This window comes from Procambarus clarkii, chromosome 52 (genome assembly GCF_040958095.1).
Source record: "Procambarus clarkii isolate CNS0578487 chromosome 52, FALCON_Pclarkii_2.0, whole genome shotgun sequence".
Classification (NCBI taxonomy): domain Eukaryota; kingdom Metazoa; phylum Arthropoda; class Malacostraca; order Decapoda; family Cambaridae; genus Procambarus; species Procambarus clarkii.
This window is the reverse complement of record NC_091201.1, coordinates 26548908-26574937: the sequence shown is the minus strand read 5'-3', so window position 1 is coordinate 26574937 and position 26030 is coordinate 26548908. Positions and strand designations below refer to the sequence as shown.

The window sequence follows — 26030 nt, the reverse complement described above, 5'->3', positions numbered from 1 at the left end:
TTGAATAACTTTTTTATTTATTATTCAATTTACATGGAACTTGCACATTATATGTAGAGTCTGTGCCTCTAAAAACTCAAGTTATATATTTCCCCTAAGATCATTTATTGATTTTATATATATTTATAAACATCATTTTGTTGCATAATTTTTTGGGTGAACTTTGAAAATTTGTATTATTGCACTAAATAGGTTTGGGATAATAATGCCACTAGACAACCTTTATTATATAGTATTGTGATAGCTGAGTATCATAGAAATAATATCAGTTGATATTTGTATTTGTTATATCAACTTTAAAACATGTAAAAAAATGGTTAAAAAAAGTTTTTTTTTTTTTTCTCCCTCTCTATTTAGGCTGCGATGCTGAAACTTGGACCACTTGCAGCCCTCTTCACGTGTAACACGTCAATAAATTTTCATTGCACTAGAACAACTTTTATGAACCCTAACTATCGCCCCCTTAAGCTACCCAAGAGGTGGCACGGGCATTAATAGCCCGTAAGTGGTGGCCTTTTTGAGCCATTACCAGTATCAAAAGATGATACTGGAGATCTGTGGAGGCGCAACTGCACCCTGCGTGACGGGAGATGTCTCCCGGACCAAATGGTGGCCAACTTGTGGGATTGGGTGGTTATAAATAGGAGCTGCCTCGTATGGACCAATAGGCCTTCTGCAGTTACCTTTATTCTTATGTTCTTAACTTGCACCACAAAACATATCATTGATGAGGCTAGCGGTCATGCAAAATTTGCATGACCATCATGCAGTTTGACAGTCTCCGTGGTGTAGTGGTAAGACACTCGCCTGGCGTTCCGCGAGCGCTTTGTCATGGGTTCGTATCCTGGCCGGGGAGGATTTACTGGGCACAATTCCTTAACTGTAGCCTCTGTTTAACGCAACAGTAAAATGTGTACTTGGATGTAAAAACGATTCTTCGCGACGGGGATCATATTCCAGGGACCTGCCCGAAACGCTACGCGTACTAGTGGCTGTACAAGAATGTAACAACTCTTGTATATATCTCAAAAAAAAAAATAAAAAAAAAATAAAACTGCGAAGGATACACAAAACATAAATAGGTTTGTTTATTATGTATTTTGACTAATAAATAGACCGTATCCGGTGTAACTTCGTGTTATGCACATATAAACTAAAACCTTTTGACTTAAACATTTGATCTTAATGTACATCAGTATTTTAAAGGTTACTGCTGAATTACTTTAGTTGACACGTAGAACATCAAATTTTGTGTTTAGAACATTTTAAATACACGGATAACCACAACTGTTGTAGATCCTTGTTGAGGGGGGGTATATGATGGGTGTAATCCAAGGTAATGGAATGTCTGAAGGTAATTCAAGGTATGTATGCAGTTGGATGTACTGAAGGCAATCTAAGGTGTGTGCAATAGGATGTACTGAAGGTAATCCAAGGAATTTTTAGGGGACGAGATGCATATAAAGTAATCCAAGGGGTTATCAAAAGGAGGGGAGTGATGTTGAAGGTAATTGTACGTAATAACTTCATGGGCACGAATGGGTATAATGACTCCTGACACCTAGTCATTATATTTTAATATTAAACCCAGTTTCGTTAATACTTTTTCAGAGAGTAATTATCAGCGTTTGTCACTCTTAATGATTCCGTTCAATAACTATATTTTGAATACAAGTATTGTATATATTAATACCAGTGTTGTCATATTACTGTTGTTATTGTAATGACTTATCTTCTTAAACATTATATTCAATGTTTTCACTGTGTACAGTGAATGGTTAAGTATCACACCATTCTTTTACGGGTTAATTTCACTTTTAAAGGCATTCTTCTCATGTTGAGTCGTAGATCATATATTAACAGACAAGACTTCACTAATCCTAAGCACAGGGACGTCTCTGCATAGTACAAGTGCCACAGTGAAGGGATATGTTGTTGATTAAGATTCGCTACCTGGAACAAAAAGTTCCAAGTAGCACGGGCTATGGTGAGCCCATTGAGAGAATATGTGAGAAATTTTCATAATTAAAGAGCGAGAGAGGTTCTACTGGGGAGGAGATAGTGAGGTGGTCTCCATGCAAGACTGCCCTCATTGCCCTCTGACACTCAGTGCTTGCCGCCTAGTATAAAGCGACTTCTTACGCAGGTCAGTAGAAAAGACAGATCAAGTTACAGCCCCCCGCTCCTGTGTCAGCTAAGTCCACTACGGACTCACCTTAGCCCGTGGTACTTAGAACTTTTTGTTCAGAGTAGCTGAATCAAAAAACAACAATAGAAAACGGAGCGAATTTACATACACTCGCGCTCAATCTAACCCTGAGTTTACGATTTCTGATTCAATACAATACAATTTTATTTAGGTAAGGTACATACATACAATAAATATTTACAAGGATTGTTTGACTTATAGGTATAGCTAGTACATACAATGCCTAAAGCCACTATTACGCAAAGCGTTTCGGGCATAGGCAAGCGTTTCACTATTAATATATGTCAGACTTGTAGCGCCTAAGATCTGTCAGGGGTTAAAGTTTATTTAAAAGAGTAAAAACTTCGTATATACCTACCCTAACCTGTACAATTCTAATGATGTGTGTAACAAAACATCAATAACCAAGAAGTTGGTATTTAGTCGCCCAAAGCCTGAAATAAGAGGAGTAAACCCCCTTATACACGCAAGGTACACTAATATGTATTCTCTGTTGGCCTTCACTCTACAAACAAAATCTAACTAACCCTGTATTTAGTCATTTTTACCTCAAGAAATCGATGACAATGCCTTCCCTTATACTTTTTTCTATAAAAGTTTTATTTGTACAGAATAGTAGCCACTACGAGTATTCAGTGCGACACTTAATATTCTGTATTTGTGTATATATTTCTGAAATATATCTATCTATTACAGTATATGATAAAAACAAATCTAACCCAATTCAAGTGATGTAAAATGGCTTTTCTAATATTCAACTCGTCATATTACAACAAATGTATCAGTAGTAGTGATATGTGATTTCTTTCGGATCTCCAGTGTGTTCCTTTTTAATATAATTAATCATATTCTTGAGATATAGTTACAGTACGCTACTGATGAGAGCACCATTTGTTGTCGCGTTATGTCCTTCACCACCGTGAACTGGCGTGATGTGTTGGGGATGTGAACGAGAGGTCTCCGGGGTGTTGTGGCCGTTCGGGGCGGTCTCCAGTACGAGGTGTAAATGAGGAGACTCCGGGGTGTTGTGGCCGCTGGGGGCGGTCTCCAGCAGGGGGGTCAAATTGGTGTGGCTCATCTCTCCCTCATGCAGAGCGCGACGTGCACTCCTCTTCTGGTTCTGCATATATTTGTACCTGTTCTCCACGTCTTGCAGCGTCTCCGGCAGCGGTTTGTTGTTGGTCTCCGGAAGGAAGGGCACCAGGAGACTCCCTAAGATACCAGCACAGCCAAAGGTAACACTGACGGCCCACCAGGCGTACTCCTCCTGTACAGAGAAATGAACGAATTGCCACTACGCATTTAAGTAAACATTAAACTTAAGACAAAGAAATCACAAATGCATGATATATCATTGATAAATTATTTGGAGCAATGGGGGATCTGAACCAGCATTCTAGTGAATGCCAGATGCTTCGACTTGATAATGGTCCAGGACGGACCGAAACGTCGTCGTCTCTTCAATTTATAGTGTGTGCTTTGGTCAACACTAGATGCTTGCCTTAACCCACTCGGTCATGATATGACAAAAGCTATTCAACCCGGAAGTCTACTGAGTACACTAAAGAGGTCTTGAGGCCTCAACTGGTGCCACAGCAAGGTTTTACAAATAGCCTGCCTATATTCTGGTCTGTGGATAATGGAGTTCTCCACCATACACCCCTTCTTCAGAACACAACGAAATCACAATGGCGTGATATATCAAGAATGGAGAGAACTTCATAAAAAGCCAAGGTGTAGGCAGGCTATTTGTAAAACTTGGTTGTGGCACCAGTTGGGGCCTCCAGACTCCCTAAATTTATTTATTTATTTATTTATTTATTTATTTATTTATATATACAAGAAGGTACATTGGGTTTGTGAGAATACATTGGATAGTACAGTATTTACATTCTTGTAAAGCCACTAGTACGCGCAGCGTTTCGGGCAGGTCCTTAATCTAGCAGATAATGATTAATCTAGCAGATTAATGTACTTATTAGATTTCAGAGTTGAACAGCTTTTGTCCTATTATGACCGAGTGGATTAAAACTAGCGTCTGGGGTTCATTAGAACGCTGGTTCAAATCCCAGCATTGCTCCAAATAATTTTCTCAAACTTAAAACGTCAAAAACGAAGAGAGAATCTCATAACTCTAGCCACTGAAGACCAGCAGATGCCCAAAGGAAGTAAACGGTGAAATACTGTATTATGTTTTGTTTAATATGTTGAAATTGATGCCAGAGCAGCTAGGGTACGTGAAGCCTCCTGGCGTCAAGGTGAGGCACTTCAAGCGTCATCTCTCACTACATTGTTCAAGTATGTTTATTGAGATAAGCAATAAATACATCTCAAAGGGATAGAGTAGCTTAGGCTATTTCTACCCCCCCCCCCCTATATCTGTAACTACATTGTTATGGTTGAGGTGACTGCGGCTTACGCTTCATGACAATTTTCATTAAAGAAATGTAAGGGTTTTGCTTATAAATCCTTATAATTACCAGGACTTGACATCTGTCTGGCTATTATTATTTAATAAATGATAAATCTTATTATTATACATATAAAATCTTAATTTTTGAAGAATTTTAGAGCATGTGGCACCACCATCGCACCAAACGAATATAATTTAACCAAAATATTAAGTCCTAGACCTTCTTTGACATTTTCTTAATTTACCCTTGCTCATTTTATACTTCTCTAAATCCATCAAAAAATGCAAACGTAAAATGAAGGTGTAATGGTCTATCCACATTCCAGGCACTGAGAGAACTGACCAGGATGTGGGTGATGAGAGGGGCGCAGGAGAAGCCCACGCTGCCCAAGACGTTGACGAAGGCAAACCCCCTCGCCCGCGCCTCCGTCGGGAAGAGTTCGGGAGCGTACACGTAGTTCACCTGCAGTCCCACCAAGACGGCAGGGGCGGGAAGAGGTTAAGGCGTTAGTCTGAGAGGAAGTATGGCTGTTAGAGATAGGCAGCAGGCAGGCAAGGCAGCTCCATCAGTTACAACACCGCTCCTGTGCCAGGTAAGTCCACTATGGGCTCACCATTGCCCGTGCTACTTGGAACTTTTTGTTCCAAGTAGCTGAATCTAACACAACAACAACGAGGCAGATTCTAGAGCACTTACCTGGAAAGCTCCAGCCACCAGCAAGAAGCCGATCATCACCACGACCCAGTCAACCCAATAGTACTCAGAGTCTGCAGTGAAAAGACCCGTGCGCTGCATCAGTGACATCTTACACGTGGAGTTCTTAACGTACTTTTCTTGCACATCATATTCATTGTGTGTTTTAAGTGTATGTGTTGCTATTAAAGATAAGAGGGAGGGGGGGTTGGATTAATAGGATTTAGGCCAATAAGGCACTTAGCACTAAAACCTTATACTTGTGTCTTTAGTTGCTGGGGTATTGTTGGAAAGATGAGCTGTTATGAATTTAAGTACCCGCTTAAAACTGTTACTTACAGTGTGAATTAGAGTTTTAAGTTCTAACGTTTTTCTTCTTTTGGGGAAGGATAACGAGGACTGCAAGGAAATACGTACGCTTCAGTAGGTATGTACTTTACCTGCTGAAACAAATACACACACACACACACACACACACACACACACACACACACACACACACACACACACACACACACACACACACACACACACAAACACTTACACTTCCTAATGCAAATGGAATGCATTAGGAAGTGAAGTGGTGGAGGCAGACTTCCAACACAAACAACAACAACATGTGTACAGTATAACATAAGCACCATATGGAAAATTAAACATAAGAACACCATTTAAGAATTTAAACATGGTGGCTTTTTAAGTCCATACACACTACCTATGTGAGACAATTATTTGAGTATGTAGCACCAGCATGAAACCCCCAATCCTGTGAAGCACAAAAAAGAACCCTGAGAAACTGCAGAAATTTGCAACTAAATTAGTATCGGAATTGAGAGGACTCGGCTATGAGGACAGGATGAGGAAACTCACCCCTCACACCCTTGGAAACCAGACTGGGTATAACTAGTAAAATGCTGGGAAGGGTGAGAAGAGATCTGTGACAGGAAAGAGAGGGTAACGGTGGGAGAGCAGTTGGGGAGTTACGAGAAGAGAGAAGAATTCGTACTATCCGGTATCAGCCTCAAGCCGTCGTGAGGGTGAGCACCTCGATCGACACTCTCAAGTCGGACCGAAACCTCGTCATTTTCTTTATTTCCAGATGTGTGGGGTTGGGTGTCGAATTTTCGCCCCGTTACTGTGACTTGCTACATATGTAGCCTTGTTAATAAAATTAGGAACGAGAGTATCGCAGGAGCCGTGAGAGATTTTGAATCTACCCTTTTGAAAACCAAAAAGTACTGAATTTCATCCTCATAGTTTCCTACAAAGTGCTTCAAATTCGCAATGTATCTTTTATTTACCCACTCCCTCAATATTTGTACCCAAGATATGCAACTTCATCATTTTTAGATTAGATTTGCCCGAAACACTATGCGTGTTATAGTGGCTTTGCAAGACTAAAAATATCAATGTTATGACCTCCCACAAACCCAATGTACCTTATTGTATCTAGAAATAAATAAAATAAATACCAGCGGGGACGAAGAGCTCGAGCATGAGGAAGACGCCGCCCATGCCCAGGCCGACCCAGACCATGATGCGGCGGCCCAGGTGGGCGGTGAGGGGCGTGATGATGACGATGGCGAGCGCCTCCATCACCCCCGTCAGCGCCAGGTACAGGAAGGGGTCGGAACTGTGGAAGGAAACGGCTAAAACTGATCCAGCTTTATTGGGCACATGGCTTTGTGTTCACAATCGACTTGAGAATGGTCCAGGACGGACCGAAACGTCGTCGTCCCTTCACCTTCTAGTGTGTGGTCTGGTTAATTTTGTGTTCTAGCTACTTCTTCATTTGTGGTATACAAGAGCTGACTGGCATACGAGAGGCTGACCTGGTGAAGTTGTTGGCGTTGATGACGACGCCGAGGTAGAGGCAGCTCTGCAGGAACCAGAGGGTGGGAGTGACGATAATGATGGTCCTCATGGCCGGGGCCCGCAAGTACGCCCACATCTGCTGCAGTATGGCCGGCAGCGGGCAGGGTCCAGGGGAAGGCCTGGACGAGGACGAGGCCTTGCTCTCCTGCTGGTGATCCAGATCTTTCAAAACACGTTCACCAAGGGAGGAAAAACAAAACACAAAACGCAAAACAAAACAAGCCACAAGCCTAAGCAAATCAAGACAGCTAATAAGAAACACAAACAAATTAAACCCATGATAACGGAGAAGCACACTTGCACATTTTGAGGAGAATGTTACAATAATGTGTTTGATTATAATAAACCCAACCAACACAATCAAATGAGAGTGACGACGTTTCGGCCCATCCGGGATGGACCAAAACTTCGTCAATTGGACGAAACAAAAAACCTTGTCAAAACCTACACATACAAAACTGTAGTTTCGTATGTGTAGGTTGGGTTGTTTGCAACCTTTGTTGAAAATATTAAGAGTTGTGAGCCTCTGAGATCATCTGTGACCTGGCTGTTACATATACATACAGACAACACGCTTATGTCAATGACTGATCAATCTGTGGGGGTTACCTTACCTTACCTTGAGGGTTCCGACAGGTATTACGAGCGTCTGTGAATAATGGCGCGAAAACTTTTTAAACCTTTTCTCAGACCTTGAACTTTAAGCTTAAAATACAATAAAATAAAAGATTTCGGTGCATGACAGATTGTCTTGGTGTGAAATTCGACAAAGATCTATGGTCACGTAGTGCGGATGTTATGGCTTCGAAAGTATCGTATTTAAAATGAAAATGGCGAGAGTTATTGGTATAATAAGGTTTTGGTAAATGGATTTTTCATCTGCTTGCGTTTTAATATCTACACTAGTCACTCACGTTAATATATGAACTAGTATCCAGACGTTAAATGATTTGCTTGTTATGTTTTCAAACAATACAGCGTCGTTGATTTTAGCACCTCAGATCTCAACCTACTCCACTACGCCACCTGATTTTCATTTGAGAGACACTGATGATTGGAGCTCTGCAAAATGAATTGGAAAGGCCTGTCACCTATTACTGTCAGCCCGTCTTTATTTTTTGTTACCGAATTGGGTAGTAAATAGGAAACACAGCGAGGAAGAGGCTAGTCTGTGCCTACCTGTACCATGTGGTCCATGAGAGTGGCGAGGCTGGCGCTCAACTGCACCTTGTTCTGCCTGAAGGCCTTCTGCAGCACCAGGGCGGCCTCCTCCAGCCTCGCCTGCTGCACCAACCAGCGCGGGGACTCGTCCGTCAGACTGTCAAGACACCGTATACACTTGCTGGTTAAGTCTATGTATGTTTGTGTGTGTATTCACCTAGTTGTTCTTGCGGGGGTTGAGCTCTGCTCTTTCGGCCCGCCTCTCAAATGTCAATCAATCAACTACTAACTAATTCCCGCCCCCCCCCCACCAGGAAGCAGCTCCATAACAGCTGTCTAACTCCCAGGTACCTATTTACTGCTAGGTAACACGGGCATTCAGGGTGAAAGAAACTTTGCCCATTTGTTTCTGCCTCGTCCGGGAATCGAACCCGAGCCAGAGAATTACGAGTCCTGCGCGCTGTCCGCTCAGCTACCAGACCCCCTACCTGTAGGGAGTCTGAAGACTGAGGACTGAAGACTGTTCATCTAAAAGAGAATGTTTGTTTGTTTGAGATTGGAGACCAGACGCTTGGACCAGTCTCACGAAACTTCCCATGAATGATTGTGATTTTTATTGGGAATGTCACTGGGGAATCGGGTCGGCCCACTGGTGTCTCTTGAAGGGGGCACAGACTCAATGCCCCCCTCCTTCAACAACCGTGGATGTGAAATGTTCGGCACCGAGTCCGTAGACTTTATAATTGGTTTAAATAATAGTCAATTCAGATATTGGTTCGCAAAACATATATTCAGATAACAGATTTGCGTTCTGTGTGCAACCTTTTAATTACAATGATGGGGAATATGATGGGGGGTTTGTAGGGGAGAAACAATTTTTTCTCGTATAGACGTGTATACGGGAAGATGGGGAGGGTTTGTTGGGAAGACTAGAGGACCAGATCGTCCCGGGCACGGCCGGGTACCCCAGCTACTATATTATATAATTGTTATTATATTATACTAGAAGGAGTGCCTAGTGTTGCTCGAGTGACAGAGGCCACTCATGTCGGCCTCGTTAACAGTGTTAACCCAATGACTGTGTCAACCGATTGACCGTGTTGATTATGTGACTGCTTCAACCCAGCATAGGGGCCGGCACTGGGTAGCTTATGACTGCCCATAGTCATAAGCTTCATAAAGTATATGAAACAGTACGCACATAAGCTACAGTAGATGGGACTCGACAGCTGGGAAGGCAGCTTATCTGGGGGAAGGAAAACCCTGACTTCAAAACCCGCTGCCTCGCAGCCATACCCACTTTAGGACGGACTTCAGGAGTCAACGTCGAAGAAAAATCAGGAGTTGGAGCTCCTAAGGCAGTTCGTTGTTGAGTTCAACCTCGTTCTGCTTTGCCTTTCCATTGGACAATTTCAGCATTGTGGAGAGGGGAAACCTGCTGCACGGGCAACAGCTTCTCATCCATATCGATATACCCTGCCTTTTCACCCTGGAGAGGACATTCTGTCTAGACAACCAGAGCACAACTCCATTGCCTCCCGAGACTGCAGGATGCCTACTCTAGTCATATAAATCTAGGGTCTCTACAAGCCACATTCCACTGATTTCACGGTGGTGGGTCGCTATGGGATCCATGCCTTCCTTGTGATAGAATAAATTAGACCAACCCATGCTGGGCACGTACCCAACAGCAATCACTGTGTAAAGTTGGGTGAGGGTAGCTCCAAGCGATTGGCATCCAACCTCGGCCAGACATTCTATTTTATTGATATAGATACATTAAATTTATACATAATTATTGAGAGAAAGGAAAGCGTACTCACAGAGCGACCGGGAGGAGGATGAGGATGGGGGAGGAACAGACCAACAGGAGTGGGCGCCAGCTTCTAATAAGGAAGCCGACCCCAGCGAAGCCCATAGTGCTGGCGGAGAACGGCAGCCCCAACAGCATCCCCACGCGGCTCCTGCAGCCCGCTGGTGTCGATTCCAGGGCTGTAGAGGGAGACAGAGAGCTGTGGGAGACCCCAAGGCTATAGGGGCAGACTAATACAGGTCTGTATGGGTAAACAAGGAGCTGGTGTCCCCATACACACAAAATATTTATACACATAGTGTATACATGTACACGCGGGGTGTGCGACCCAACTTACCCAATGCAAACCATCAGTGACAGATGTTGCATGATCCAAGTATGCAACAACCTAAAAGCAGCAGTACATTACCATAATATTAATATAGTAACCTATAATAAATCCCATAAGGACTAGCGTATAGTTGACGGTTTGTCAATAGGCTATTGTGTTGGCCTTGACACGCTTACCAAGGGTTGGCCAGAAGTCCAGCCCCCACAACCCAATCTAATATTAGTATTCACATATTTTTAAAACATTCGATAAGTTTGTTTCCTTATGAAGTCTCTAGTATCCAAAAATATTATAATGAATATAACTAATAAAATACGAAAAGATCAATGATGGAGTCAGAGTTTGTCTCCTGTGGATTCCTTCACATAAATTGGTCTCCGAATGCATGACAGAATTAATGAGTTAGTCAAAACAATTGCTCGTAAAGGGGGAATTGATTACCTTCTTGGATTGCCTTTGATTAGCCTGAGAGCAGCAATATACAGGGAATTGCAACAAAATCTAGTAGACATACGGCAAAGTGATATTCACACCAGTCTATCATCATTCTATTATGCAGGAAGAACCGCACGTCTATGGGTCATCCAATAAGGTTAGCAGACTTCTAGATGTTACCACTATACTAGGCTTAGACGCGGCTACAAGCACCTCTGGGAGTTACATGACTGTAAAGCTGCAAAAATAAAGAGGTATGGAATGCGCAATAAGTATATCTAAACAAACTTACTGAGGCTCCAGGCGGGGACAAGCATGGCCATGACGCTGCAGCCGGCCACGAAGCGAAGAGTGACGAGGAGCGGGAAGTAGGGCGTCAGGGCCATCGCCACCACCACCAGGAGGTTGGCCACACACGCCCCTACCACCGCCCGCCGGCGACCCCACCTGCCGAACACACAAACATCTCCAGCGACGTGTCTAAGGGCGCGATCAATGCCCGGACTCACGGCAGCAACGTTCGGTGATCGATATATATACATGATTGCATACCTTGATGCTCGAGAAATGTAGATGTTATTAATTATGCAGCAAAGTGGGATACAAAGAGAGCTGGAAATACACATTTGTTTACATATATAGTGAAAACGTTTGTGTAAAAAGTTGACACATATACTATTTTGTTTACATATGTAGTGTTGTACGGCACTGTAGAACCCACTAAACAAGTGTGACCAATTGGAATAAGCTTGTGCGAAATAATTTATAAATGTTCATCACTGTGTGTGTGTGTGTGTGTGTGTGTGTGTGTGTGTGTGTGTGTGTGTGTGTGTGTGTGTGTGTGTGTGTGTGTGTGTGCATGCGTGCGTGCGTGAGAGTGTGAGAGAGTGTATGACGGGGGTTGGACTGTACCTGTCACCAATGTGGCCGCCCATGGTGCTGCCGAGCATGCCGCCGAGGGTGAAGAGGGTCTGGAAGAGAGGCCGCAGCACGCCCCTCTCACACACCAGGTCCCACTGCAACAGGTCCCACACTTGGTGCCGAAACAATTACAACAATCAGCAAAACATACGAGCCTCGAGGGCAATGAGAGAGAGAGAGAGAGAGAGAGAGAGAGAGAGAGAGAGAGAGAGAGAGAGAGAGAGAGAGAGAGAGAGAGAGAGAGAGAGAGAGAGAGAGGGTAAGAGAGAGAGGGAGTGTAAAAGAGACCAAGAGAGTTTGTGTGAGAGAGAGAAATATATATAGATATTTATGAACATCTCTATCATTACATATGAAAACCAGCCATTATAGGGGGGTTGTTCATGCGTGCTTCCTATACCGCTTAACATATATGATCACCGTTTACATTTGATATTAATAAAATAATCGCAAAAGTTGAAATTATTTTATTTCAGTATAACATAAAATCTCATCCATTTTTTATTGTTCTTATTCAAGTTCCAAGTGATGATCCAAAAACACGCACACATCATTTATACAAATCATATATACAATCCTATATCATATATAAGTGTTATTGTAATTAATATGGGTTCTTTAGCCAGTCCTGTGTTTACAGTACTTACCCGGCAGAAGGATGGCATATATCGCATCAAATCACATCACATAATTTATATTATACTTTTGTATTAAAAGAACCAGTCACACAAAATATTAAACTTCAATTGGAAATTGGACAACAAATTATGTATATATATATGTATATATATTATATATATATATATATATATATATATATATATATATATATATATATATATATATATATATATATATATATATATATATATATATATATATATATATATACTACTGCTTCTTGGAACATGTGTCTAGAAAATATAAACTGGAAAAGATCAAGGTAAATGGTGGGACCTTCGACAAGCCGCCAGCTTCCTATCCTCGTCGAAACCACTAGTGATAGTGGATCTCAGGTAAACTCGGGTAAATGTCTTCATTAGCAGTGTTAATATGGGCTTTAAGAGACTCAATGAAGGTTTTTGGCATCAATACCTAAAGAGGCGTTGGGACCAGTCGATGAAAACAGTAGTATGTAGCCTAAACAGTAGTATCATGTTTCAGTCGATGAAAACAGTAGTATGTAGCCTAAACAGTAGTATCATGTTTCAGTCGATGAAAACAGTAGTATGTAGCCTAAACAGTAGTATCATGTTTCAGTCGATGAAAACAGTAGTATGTAGCCTAAACAGTAGTATCATGTTTCAGTCGATGAAAACAGTAGTATGTAGCCTAAACAGTAGTATCATGTTTCAGTCGATGAAAACAGTAGTATGTAGCCTAAACAGTAGTATCATGTTTCAGTCGATGAAAACAGTAGTATGTAGCCTAAACAGTTGTATGTAGCCTAAACAGTAGTATCATGTTTCAGTCGATGAAAAGTTTTATCATGTTTTCCTGCCCGAAACGCTTTGCGTAATAGTGGCTTTAGGCATTGTATGTACTAGCTCTATCTATAAAGCCAACAAACTTTGTAAAATCTCTTTATGTATGTACCTTACCTAAATAAAAATTATTATTATTATTATTATAAAACAGTAGTATGTAGCCTAAACAGCAGTATCATGTTTCAGGCTGAAGTTCTGTTTGATGTATACTGAGTTTGCTGCTGGTGAAGAGGGGCATCTCTTGAAAGGAAACGAAGTCAAACGTCTCTGTCCTGCCACGTTAATCAAACCCGAAACCTTTCGATTATGAAGCAACTACGTTGACTACTGCGCTACAGGACCCACGTCTCCTAACCACAAGTGTGTTATACTAAAAAAAATTCTTACACCGTGTATGACCACAGGGAAATTTTCCTTGACTGAAATTATTAAATTAATACGGTACATAGAAAATTAAAAAAATTTTAATTATTGAGAAAAATGGGTACAACAAAAAGTGACAATAAATCAATTTAGTTTCAAAGAGTAATATAAAGACTCAGGCCCTTGAGTCTTCAGGCCTAATATAAAGCTACACGGCCCTTGTGGATTTGTTCATTTGATACATCACGCTATTGTGATTTCTGTGTGTAATAAAGACTCAAATCCGGCGGGATCTATGAACTCGTTGGATCAGCACTTTAGTACGACAATTTCTTGACGTTGGGAAGTCTTTGATGAACTATTCGACTTCTCCGTGCACACATATTCTCACATTAAGTATGACCAACATATAATCACGTACCTTATTTCTTTTAATTTTTGTAAATATTTACAGATGTGATAAATTTCCGAAAAATTGTATTGCAACTTATCAAAATACATCGTACTTGAATAAATTATCTTGGGAAGTTGAAGGAAGTCCGCACCACCTGAGTGTATAATGTATAATGTAGACTTCTTACCTCTGATATAACAGTAGATGTGAACACGGTTGTGTCATACTGGATTAAGGGGCACGATGGAAGACCAGTAATGCGCCATGCAGTGGTGGTGGTAGGTGTGGTGGTAGGCGCCGCAGTGGTTGTGGTAGTGGTGATGGAGGCTCCACCACTGGTTTCACGGGTGGTGGTGGTGAATTTGTTGACAGTGGAAGCGGCGTCGATGGTGGTGACGATGAATGGGGCGGTGAGGTTGGTGGTAGTAGTGGTGGTGGTAGGTGTGGCGTTGGTGGAGGATGGGAACAACAGACATTTTTCGTCGAAATCAGACGACGGCTGCCACATCGAACTCACGTTACTGTTGAAGCCATCAGAAACATCACAGTTTGTCACAAAAGCACACATACACCTACATAGGTCACATAAAGGCATACAGGCTCAAATACAAAGGTCGAATATACACACACAGGTTCAAATACACAGGTCACGTAGCTCAGTACCGTCACAGCCACTCACCTAAGAATGGGTGGAATCAGCGAACAGCGGTAGGGTAGAGGCGCACACAGGAGAGGAGAGCCAATCAGATGAACGGAGAACTGCGACATGGCTGCCGAGAGGTAAACATGAACAAGTTAAAAGATAAATGCAGCTCACACAACGCCTTAAACATATTAGTAAACACATATTTACATTTACTGTAAATGAAAATCGAGAGAAGAAGTCAAAACAATGAATCCAGCACGAAAGCCACTGTACAGTCTTAGTAATATGTAATATAAATTACATTAATTTCCAAGCTCACTATATAAAAAATTCCGTCCTCTAGCTTATCCTTAGGGTAAAAAATCCATCCTTTTACAAGGGTAAAAAGCTTCAGTGTAATCACCACTATGTCTAAAAATAATTTTAAGGCAACAACTATAAATCTGGATCAATATTCGAGATGTTCCGGAAGCATAGCTTTCAGGGAATTTGTTGTCCCTGCTGCTGCTGTTGGATTTTTGCTATTGCTCTTGGTCTAGATTCACGAAACAGTTACGCAAGCACTTAAGAACGTCTACATCTTTCCTTAATCTTTGACGGCTTTGGTTACATTTATTAAACAGTTTACAAGCATGAAAACTTCCCAATCAACTGTGGTTATTGTTATAAACAGCCTCCTGGTGCTTCGGAGCTCATTAACTGTTTAATAATTGTAAATAAAGCTGCCAAAGATTGAGAAAAGATGGACAGGTTCGTAAGTGTTTGCGTAACTGCTTGGTGAATCTCGCCCCTTGTTGCTGCTTCTTGGGTCGCCAGCCAGTCTGGGTGCGCACTTTATAATGGTTTAGCATCCTTCTCTTTCAATGTAAACATTTTAGTAAGATTGACAGATATCAAATGTCCTTGGGAGGAAAGCAAATCTCTCTGATCACATTTATAATAGATTAATCTTTTATTTTCAAAAGAATTAAGGTTTTTGTTTTTGTAGGTTTTTGAATAAAGAACTGTTTTCTTTTTATACTAGTTGTACATGATTGAGTAAGACTACAGTGCTAGAATGTGGACTAAATACTTAGTCAAATCCGTGCTTAGTTTAGAAGATATTTACCCAAAACATTTAAGAAATGTCCAATGCAACTCACACAAGGGACATCAGCTTCAAACACAACACTCCACAAAGTAGCACCAAAAAAAAAAAAAAAAAAACAGTAAATGCTGTTTTCACCATTCTATATCTATAAAAGATAATGTGTAAGTGGCTGTCCAAGCTTGGAGGGCAGATGCTTCGGGTTAGCCTCACTCAACTTTGCATGGGGAAATGGTCTGGGGTACGGGACGAACATAGGCTAGTCGAGGTCGCTAGAAATCAAGAGGGAACCGTGTGCCAGGTCACATTCTGACCACGACGAATTTTGGCACTGCCAAAAAGACTACACATTACTAAATAACGTGAAAACAAAAATGTCAAACTAAATTCTGTTCTCATGGTAATATACATCATTATTCGTTGATCTCGAGAAAAATAATTTCTGCTATTCTTACTTTGGCTGAAGTAGCGTAAAACAGATGATCCTCCCACAGCTTCAAATGCTTTCTCAAGCCCCGCCCTTTACTCAAAGGATATGGGTAAGTATGGTATTTTTTAATATTGTACACCACTAGGCTCCTTACACTGGCGGGCCCACCTAAACGCTAATGGTAGATTATTGTATTACTTTTATAAGAGAGAGAGAGAGAGAGACAGAGACAGTAAGTGAAAAGAGAGACAGAGAGAAGGAGGCAGACAGATGAGAAAGACAGATACATTTGCAGAGATAAAGAGACAAACATAAACAAAGATAGGCACAGACAATATACAGACAGAGGCAGTAAAATACAGACAAATACACAGAGACAGAGATAGGGGGTGAAGGAAGGAAAGGGCGGACTGTTTGAAGAGAGGGAAGAAGAGAGGTGAGAGAGGAGGAAATAAGGAGAGAGGATGGAGAGGGGCGAGAAGTGTGAGAGGGGAGAAAGGTGGAGACGGAAAGAGAGAGAGAGAGGGGATAGGGACAGAGAGATGATAGAGAGTGAGATTGGGAGAGGGGGGGGGGGGAATGAGGAACGGGGGGTTGGGGGTAAAAGACCCAGGCACAACCAGGTACGTCCCTCTAGTAGAAAAATAAACAATGGAATCTCCAGTTCAAATTTCAGCTGGAAAAAAATCCTTATGTTCGCACAGTCAAGATGAAAGGCTGTTCACAGTGGTGCTGAAGAAGGTCTTCAACACCCTCAGTTGCACGGGCTCACCATAGCCCGTGCTACTTAGAACTTTTTTCTCCAAGTAGCGAATCTTAAACAACAATAACAACAACAACCCTTAGTTGACCACATACAGGAATAATATAGAATACTAAAGTCTAACCCAACAAAATTACATGGCTGCAGAAGAAGAATGAAGCCCATAGGCATCTCAATTAACTTAAATTAACGTAACCTCTACACGTCAACAATTTAAAACTGGAAGAGGTAATTAAGGGTATATGTTTTGGGCAGTTAGTGTCACGCATCGTGAGCCAGTGCAATTATGTATAACATAGGATTGATGACCATTGGAAAGGGTCAGTAAAATATGCGTAGAGAAAATTCTATTTTAGTAAAAGTAGTACAGAAATACTACCTTTACTACCTCTACTATTATCAGCATACTCTAAGCCTTTTTAGACATCCACATACAAAACGATTTCTAAGATCCTTTAAAAAATGGGAAATAAGACACTTGTGGGCTCGCTCTGGGCCAAGACCAGCGAGCACATCTGGTATTAAAGATTTGGTGATATTTTGATCAATACTTGTCACGATATTGTGCAAAGATGAGATTCCTTAGACGATAAAAGAATTACATTCATGCATTTTTAGGCTACACAAAATGACACTAGGGCTGCTGAAGTTATCGACTGCAAACTGTCTTGTAAAAATAAAAAAAATGGATAACATCTTCGGGTATGATATCCCATGAACACGCAAATCCAACGATACCCCACAACGGGTGGGGAAGTTGCATTCAATTTAATTAAGTTACGGTGAGTAATGGAGCAATTTGTGTCAAGAATAATATACCTATATTTTACCACAGCCTATCATTGTGTTCTTTCACGATGACGTCAGTTGCCTCGACCAATCACAGCAGAGCAGGACACGATATGGATTTCCTTACCCTTGTCTGGCCTAGTTTTTTTCCCCTCAGGATTAAACTAGAGAGACGGTAGGCATTACGAGGTAATGTTGTTATGATGAAGGGACAAAACATGCATGCTGCGTCCTCTGAAGCATTCACGGTATGGAGACCCGTCCAGTCATCGTACTCCTGAAATATACATTTAGAGGAGGCCTGCACATACCCACGAATACATGTAACCTGCAGATCTCCCTGTCACGCTAGTTGTGACGGATAGTCTTCCTGGCGCCTGACTCCATTAATATATGATGAGCTGATAGCCTAGTTTACGGTCACACAAGTGGCATGATGCGTATGTGTATATTCTCACATATATATATTTTTGCGGTGCTTGTGTTTTGGTAATTTCGTCCTCTCAACTTTTAATCAAATGGTGATAAGGTTTTTGAACCTACCGGGCTCTGACACTGAAAACTTATTTATAAAGACTCTGTAACTAATTTGTGTACTTACATTTCCAGCGTCGTTCCCTTTTTCTTGTACCAACCTTGCTAATATTGTCCTGACTATTATCCTGAGAATTTTGTATCTGGTGATCATGTTACTCTTGTTTCTTTTTCCTGTGACGTGATGTTTAATTTCTTTAGCATTTCCTCGTAACTCGTATCTCTCAGCACCGGGAACAGTTTGATTGCATACATTTTAGTTTTCTCCAACCTATTCGAAATTTGTCTGATGTGCCAGCTGTAACAATTCCACATGCTACTCCCCTCACTCACTTAATACCCCAGCTTAACATTACTTGCAACTCACGGTGACCCTCACTGAACTCCCAACTAATATTAAACTGAAATATTAAATGGGGGGGAAGCAACAAAATGAAGGATTATTAATTTTAAATAATAATAATACTTAAACTTACACTGCCACCACCTTCCTGAAAATCTGAATGTGTCTTGTCACGGTAATCTCTCTAGGAAGAGATTCGGCCTGCTCCATCATCACCTATTCTAGCATATCACGTCTATATATTCAAGAACTACAGCCACAAGAGCAACAACAACTACTTTCCAGACGTCTAGACAGTACCACCAGTCTTCCCCTACACCACGGCCCGTCACCCCACCTCACCTGGTCGCCGGGAGCTCACGCCACCGGGCGAAACAAGCAGTTAACGAGCTGGTTCCTAGTTATCCAAGACTACCAGCGCCACCTGGACCGCCGCCGTTCCATATATATAGGGCTACCTAGCCCACCACTATTCAGATTACTCCTGAGTGCTCTACTGAGTAGACCTGTTGACATATCTCGGTATGGTAGCAGGTTTACGCAGTCTGGCTCATAGTATATCTAGCACCATATTTTATTTGCACATTAACGTAAAGTAAATTTGATTGTTCATCTTGTTTGTTTTGCACACGTTGTATTAGAGCCAAGCCTGGATATTATTTTGTGTTTTGCAATTTGTTTAACATTTTTTCAAAGTAAAGTATTTGTAAATGTTTTTCCCTCTCTTATCCTACAGTTCCCTCACCGTGAAGACAACTTGCAGTCTAACTTGTTTCTTTTTTTTTTGTTTTTGTTTTGTGACTGTCATTCCATCTGCCTAGAGAGACTGCACTAACATCTCTTTTTCTCGCCATAGTCTGCACTACTGATCTCCCAGGAAGGACGGAAATAAATAATTATGAGCTTGAAGTGCGTAGGAATCTTGGCAATAATGCTTGGGAATTATTTATAGAAATCTTTACTTTACTAATTGAGGATTCAAGGGCAACTTTAATATTCATTAAATGTAGGAGAACACGGTGATTTACAGTACAGCACATAAAACGTAACATATAATAACTCAGAATTAATGACAAGGGAAATTAACTAAATCAATATTCACTTTATTTAAAAAGACACGTGTATTTGACCAGATCACACACTAGAAGGTGAAGGGACGACGACGTTTCGGTTCGTCCTGAACCTTTTCGGTCCGTCCTGAATCGACTTGAGTATGGTCCAGGACGGACCGAAACGTCGTCGTCCCTTCACCTTCTGGTGTGTGGTCTGGTCAACATACTTCAGTCACGTTATTGTGACTCATCGTCTGCACACGTGTATTTATATCAAATTGAAAAAAGTATCCTACTCTAATAAAATATCCGTAAGAGGCAAATGGTTATCCACTGATTGAACATGTGTTACTCAAGAGTACATTACCTCCCCCCTGCAAGAACCGGCCACAGATGTTGAATGGCTACTCCCAGGTCATTGGACCTGTACCAAAGTCCCACACCAGACACACTAGAATTTCCTTTGACTACCCCAGGGAGGCCTATGGTTCTTCCCCCGAGCTTGGCTCCGGGCTAGGAGCGCCAATCAATTCAAACCAAAGCTGGATGTCCTGGTCCTTTGGCCAATGGGTGTCCGGTACTACCCTGGGGGACTCCGCCTCTTGAGACTTTCGTCCAATCACTTGAACCCCCGGGCCTAGTACCCTGGCACCACTAACCAATGAAACAAAAGCTCCTGGTCTTGGCCAATGAAAAGTCTGACATGTGCCCGGGGGGAGGTGGTCCTCTCATAGAATCTGGAAACAAGCAGTACATCCAGATCGTGTGAACCAAACCTCCTCTGACCAGCCACCCCTGAGAAATTTAAGAACTACGGTTTTATGGCACTGAGTTTTTTTTTAATGGCCCTCAATTTGTCTATGGCTATAGACGGAGAGAGAGAGGGGGGGGGGGAATGGTTGGGGCAGGAGGATTGGGGTAGGATTGGGCTTAGAGGGAACAAGTGGCCTGCGACGGTCTCACTTGCCTAAGGGAGCTTGACTCAATGACTTACTTTCCTGGCCCTTTCCTGACTTGTGGCAGGAAAGGGCCATCGGGGGTGGGGAAGAATAAACAAGGGGGAGGAGAAGGTGAGGAGGAGGAGAAGGGGAGAAGCTTGGTCTGTGCACAGACCAAGAACTACCACCTTGCCGGAAAGTCGTTAATCTTGACCGAGACGACGCCTATAGTCACAATGCCTGTGACAGCTCACCACCTCCAAATTCCCTCGCCAGACGACGGTTTTCCCCACCTTGTTTGAGATCAACTATTCCCCACCAACCAGGGGACGACAGCTTCTTCCCCTCACTCCGTGGTCTGTATCACGACCCCTCCCCAAGCAGGAGACGACAGCTCCTCCCTCGGATTGTGCCCCGACTCCTTTCCCACCAGGAGGACAGAATCTCTGTCTTCTACCACGTGCTCTGTCTAGCCTTCTGCCACGCCCTCCAATGCCATCCTCTCCCCTTTAGCAAATCCAATGTGTCCACTATTCCCTGTGGTTCAAGTTGTCTCGCTGATATCCTAATACTGGCTAGGCTTCCTTGGTAGCTAGTTTTACTGGTCCCTTTTTTTCCCTATAATTCTTTTCAGCCCAAACACTTCTCTTCGTTTGTATGCATCGATTTCCTTAAAGTGTATCTTTCTCGGTTTTACGATCCCGTTCTTTGTAATTCGTGGGTATGAGCAGGTGGAGCTGCAATGTTCACTCACAATGTTTGTCAATACCACTCGCCCGACACCCTCAGTCTGGCTCCTCTTTTTTGTTTTTTAGATATATACAAGAGTTGTTACATTCTTGTACTTGTGCTTGTTAGATTTCGCTTTGTCTATAGACTCACGTAATAGGCAAAAATAACTGGATTTTACGCCATGGTTTACTTAAATGCATCTGGACAGCTGATGTGTCAATAATATTTTATGAATATTGATTCAGTTGCATGCTGAGCTGTGCGAGATGAGTATTTTTAGCTAGCTAGCTCTTGACACACTATGTAACTCTTCATCTATTCTAGTGTAGCTCCAGAAATCAGGATGTACCTATGTTAAAAAAAAAAATTTGAACGAGCGCAACATCTGAAACTAGAACCATGTGGTTTGGTTTATTCCAAAACGCCTTAGATTAGCTGTGTGTGGAAGCACTTGTAACGGCCGTCTAGATTTGTTTAAGTTGAATAACTCTGAAACCCAATCAATTGTACAGTAACAAACCACAGCTGAGACAATGGTGTCAACTATTACTGCTACTGTAACTGGGTGGTATGTCTTGAGCATGAATATATTGTAAATCACCAAATCCGGCAAATTCGAATTAGCTGTGCAACCTGGTTGCTAAACACACAAGACATGTTTGTACTTACCAAGCACAGTCACAAGGAGGGAGGGAATTTGCCACCGTCCGAACCCCAGAGCTGACAGTACATCATCAAAGTTGTCGTCTCCAGACATCGTCACCTGCTGACCGAGAAGGTTGTTGTGATACGCAGCCTTGAGGACGTGGCAAGCAAGCAGCTGTTAACGCTGTTTGAGGCGGAGCAAAGATCCTCAACATTTACATAGCACCACAGATGCCACACTGCTCAAGGATAACACACCTCAACAGTGTTGGACGTGATGTTAAAACACAGATAACACTGATTTCATTTCACCTTTCGTTACGACAATTGAGTGTAGACACCTATGTATACCGTTATAGAAATGATATACCGGTTGATGGAAACAATATCACATTGATGCTTGTCGAGTTAAGGCCGATAAAAGTGGTACCACACTGTTAAGGAGAAATATATATATACCCCTTTGCATGCTACTTCGCATGTAGGAAGGTGATCATCAGGAGATACTCCTTCACTGTATCACGATAAGGTAAACAAGGGGAGACAGCTAGTGTCCCCTCGAGGTGAGCGAAGCAGTGTTGGAGAGTATGTGGACTGCCTCAGAGTGAGCGAGGCAGCGTGTGAGAATGCGTGACTGCCTCTGAATGAGCGTGGCAGCGTATAAAGTGTGATCCATACTTGGGCGTGGGGCGCCCCGCACTGCGGCACACAGCGTGGCCCGGCCAGCGGTCGCTCCCGGCTGGTACTCAGGCACACACTGTAACTCCCTGGCACTCTCTGGCATCCTCCAGTACACTCTGGCACCCCCATCTTGTCTCTTTTTTTTAACTAGAATAGGTATCTGGGAGTTAGTCGCCTGTTGTGGGTTGCATCATTCGGGAGATGGGAGGCGGAGTCAATGCCTGAAAGAACCTTGACTAGCCTAATAGGCTTCCAGAAATATAAATTTATATACATTATATAAAATTAATATATTAGATGCACAGGCACGAATCAATACAAACAAGAATAAGGTCACAAGATGCAAAGGTGAATGACACGCAAGGGGCACCCCCCCCCCCCCTCCACACACACACAGAGGAAGGCAGACTGAGAACGACCGTCTAGACTTGCTCCTACGCCCTCTGACACAAGCTCATAGCTGCAGTTTAGTCACTTTCCCAAGCCTGCACCTGGCCCTGAGTGTCACCGAGTGGCACAGTGAGTAACCTGTCGGGCACTTCAGCGTGTGGGGTTTGTGCCTGGCTAAGTGGTTTAAACACAGTAGGTTTTGGTGCTTATATATCAGTATCTGCACAGAGTAAAGGGTTTCGAATCTCCTTTGTATGGATACCATCATATAAATATAACCCATCATAATGAGACAGACATTGCAGCCAAATTAGCGTGTAACAAATATGAATTTTGATTAGACCTAGGTATCCCTATCTCTGCTGTCAAAGCTATATTGTTCCAAACACTCAGGTCTGATAGGAGAGAAATTACCGACTCCCAACGACCTGAAACCACCAGTATAACAGGCTATGATTTGTTCAGATCTGAAACTTATATTTATAGGCAGCACAAAACGTCCACCAGACTGTGCGAAACAGTGGTTGCCAGGATCAGGTTGGGTTACCGTTACCTGTGGCAGGTGGCTACAATTGACGGACCTCCCAATCCTTGAGCAGCACAAACTCTGTGAGCAGGAACTGCGGTATGATCTCCCACACTACATCATCGAATGCCCAGTTATTAGACCTTTCAGACCAGTTGGCATGAGGTACCTGGAGCTTTACAATTACTGTATGCACTCTCGTGTTCTTGAGAATATCCTCATATTGCACCCAAAATTTGCCAGTGTAGGCACTGAACATATGGCCCTGTATGACTAACCATCCTGCGAGACGGGAACTTTTAGTATCCCTGCTACCTTATTCCCTCTTGTGTTGATGATGATATCCTCATAATGCACCCAGAGTCTGCCAGTGCAGACTACTTATCACATGCCTCTGAATGAATAACCATCCTGTGTGATGGGGATTTTTAGCATCGTATAGCTAGTTTTTTGACACTGTACTCCCCTGCATATAGTCTAGGGTACTTGCACAAATGCAGCCAACACACAACCTGACTAGCACACTACACCTAAATGTGTTAATAAAAAAAATGGTTTCAGAGTGTTACAGTGTGTGGGATAGTGAGTGAAACAATCCTATACTTAGCAGTCCCCGTGGTGTAGTGGTAAGACACTCGCCTGGCCTTTCGCGAGCGCTTTGGCCTGGGTTCGTATCCTGGCCGGGGAGGATTTACTGGACGCCAATCCTTAACTGTAGCCTCTGTTTACCCAACAGTAAATAGTTGAATACCCGGTTGCTAAACGATTTGGCGGGTCGTATTCTGGGTCCTATTAGGATTAAGGACCTGCCCGAAATGCTGCGTGCTAGTGGTTGTACAATAATGTAAGAACTCTCGCATATATATATATATATATATATATATATATATATATATATATATATATATATGTCGTACCTAGTAGCCAGAACGCACTTCTCAGCCTACTATGCAAGGCCCGATGTGCCTAATAAGCCAAGTTTTCATGAATTAATTGTTTTTCGACTACCTAACCTACCTAACCTAACCTAACCTAACTTTTTCGGCTACCTAACCAAACCTAACCTATAAAGATAGGTTAGGTTAGGTTAGGTAGGGTTGGTTAGGTTCGGTCATATATCTACGTTAATTTTAACTCCAATAAAAAAAAATTGACCTCATACATAACGAAATGGGTAGCTTTATCATTTCATAAGAAAAAAACTAGAAAAAATATATTAATTCAGGAAAACTTGGCTTATAAGGCAAATCGGGCCTTGAATAGTAGGCCAAAAAGTGAGTTCTGGCTACTAGGTACGACATATATATATATATATATATATATATATATATATATATATATATATATATATATATATATATATATATATATATATATATATATATATATATATATATAAATAAATAAATAAAATAAAAGAATATGGAATGGTGAATGACTTCTCATTTTGTTGTGTTCAGTGAATCGGTGAATTGAATTCACTGTTGAATTCAGTGAATTGAGCTTCGGCTCTTTAGTTGCGCCTCTCAGACTCTATCATATATATACATCTGAAGCTGTATATGTTTCCTACATCCATCACTTCACGTTTTAGTACATTCCATTTGCCCGCTACTCTGACACTTGACAGAATGTGTTTTAATTACTCCCACTCAGCATTCCCTTGTCTACAAGGTCAATTCCCGTGAGTATGTTTAGTGTGGTAATCATGCCTCTCCTGACTTCGAAAACGCGAGATTCAATTTCTTTAGTGTTTCCCCATAACTCATATTTCTTATCTCTGGCAATTAACTGCTTAATGGCATGTTTCCAAATCTTTATCCAGCTTCGTTTTGTGTTTAAAGTGATACGGACTCTATGCTGGAGCTGCATATGTCAATATTGGTCTGACATGTATGGTATAAATGTTCTAAATGACTATGTATTCAGGGTTATAAGTGTGTTATACAAAGCTGTAAAGTGTGTGGGAGAGTAAAGTGTTATATTGATCGGCACAGCGTGTGGAATAGATCAAGTATTTTACCAAGAGGTGAGTAATATAGTTAATGTCAGTGTGTTGATTGTGGATACTGTACCATATTTGTCTATATTCCTGCTATGCTGAGCGATGATTGTTTATAAGCTTGTGGTGCCCGAATTACGATTCTTGGTTTACTTGCAATGCTGACCGAACGCAACACAAAGTGATGACGAAGATTTCGAGAAACATCGTGCTGACTTTAGTGAAGGTGATCATTCACCTGTGCTAGCTTAATTATAACATTAAAACACAAAGCTGGCTGTTGTAAAGATAAACACAGTGAGGTGAAAGTGGGTCTCATGGTCAAAAGAATTGCAACCTGGAGTACTACTGCACCCACAAGGATCCCGAGGCTTAC

The 26030-nt window shown here is 42.0% G+C and overlaps 1 protein-coding gene across 4 annotated transcripts; it reads right to left on the bottom strand.

The window, feature by feature from the left end:
* Positions 1–1079: 1079 nt before the first annotated feature.
* LOC123763621 (solute carrier family 22 member 20) lies at positions 1080–22819 on the bottom strand. Of its 4 annotated transcripts, XM_069304524.1 has the most exons (13): positions 22515–22819; positions 22080–22173; positions 14776–14866; positions 14284–14617; positions 11844–11947; positions 11224–11378; positions 10176–10344; positions 8371–8509; positions 7149–7339; positions 6789–6949; positions 5320–5390; positions 4966–5085; positions 1080–3476 (listed from the first exon to the last, which is right to left on the bottom strand). In XM_069304524.1, exons 2-13 carry the CDS (start codon positions 22165–22167, stop codon positions 3072–3074), a joined length of 2028 nt encoding a protein of 675 aa, XP_069160625.1. In that variant the 5' UTR covers positions 22168–22173; positions 22515–22819; the 3' UTR covers positions 1080–3071. The 4 variants fall into 4 exon arrangements, with proteins under 4 accessions (XP_069160625.1, XP_045606808.1, XP_045606809.1 ...); XM_045750852.2 differs by having other exon boundaries at positions 22080–22819; XM_045750853.2 differs by having other exon boundaries at positions 7149–7336; positions 22080–22819.
* Positions 22820–26030: the final 3211 nt, after the last annotated feature.

What these genes read in the sequence shown, in the direction of transcription:
- LOC123763621 (XM_045750852.2), bottom strand. Translation starts at nt 22,167, where the DNA reads ATGTCTGGAGACGACAACTTTGATGATGTACTGTCAGCTCTGGGGTTC. An exon ending in TGTCCCCGCCTGGAGCCTCA is followed by an intron (nt 10,345 to 11,223) that starts GTAAGTTTGTTT and finishes CTCCCTCTACAG; the next exon opens with CCCTGGAATCGACACCAGCG. An exon ending in AACGCCAACAACTTCACCAG is followed by an intron (nt 6,950 to 7,148) that starts GTCAGCCTCTCG and finishes TTCCTTCCACAG; the next exon opens with TTCCGACCCCTTCCTGTACC.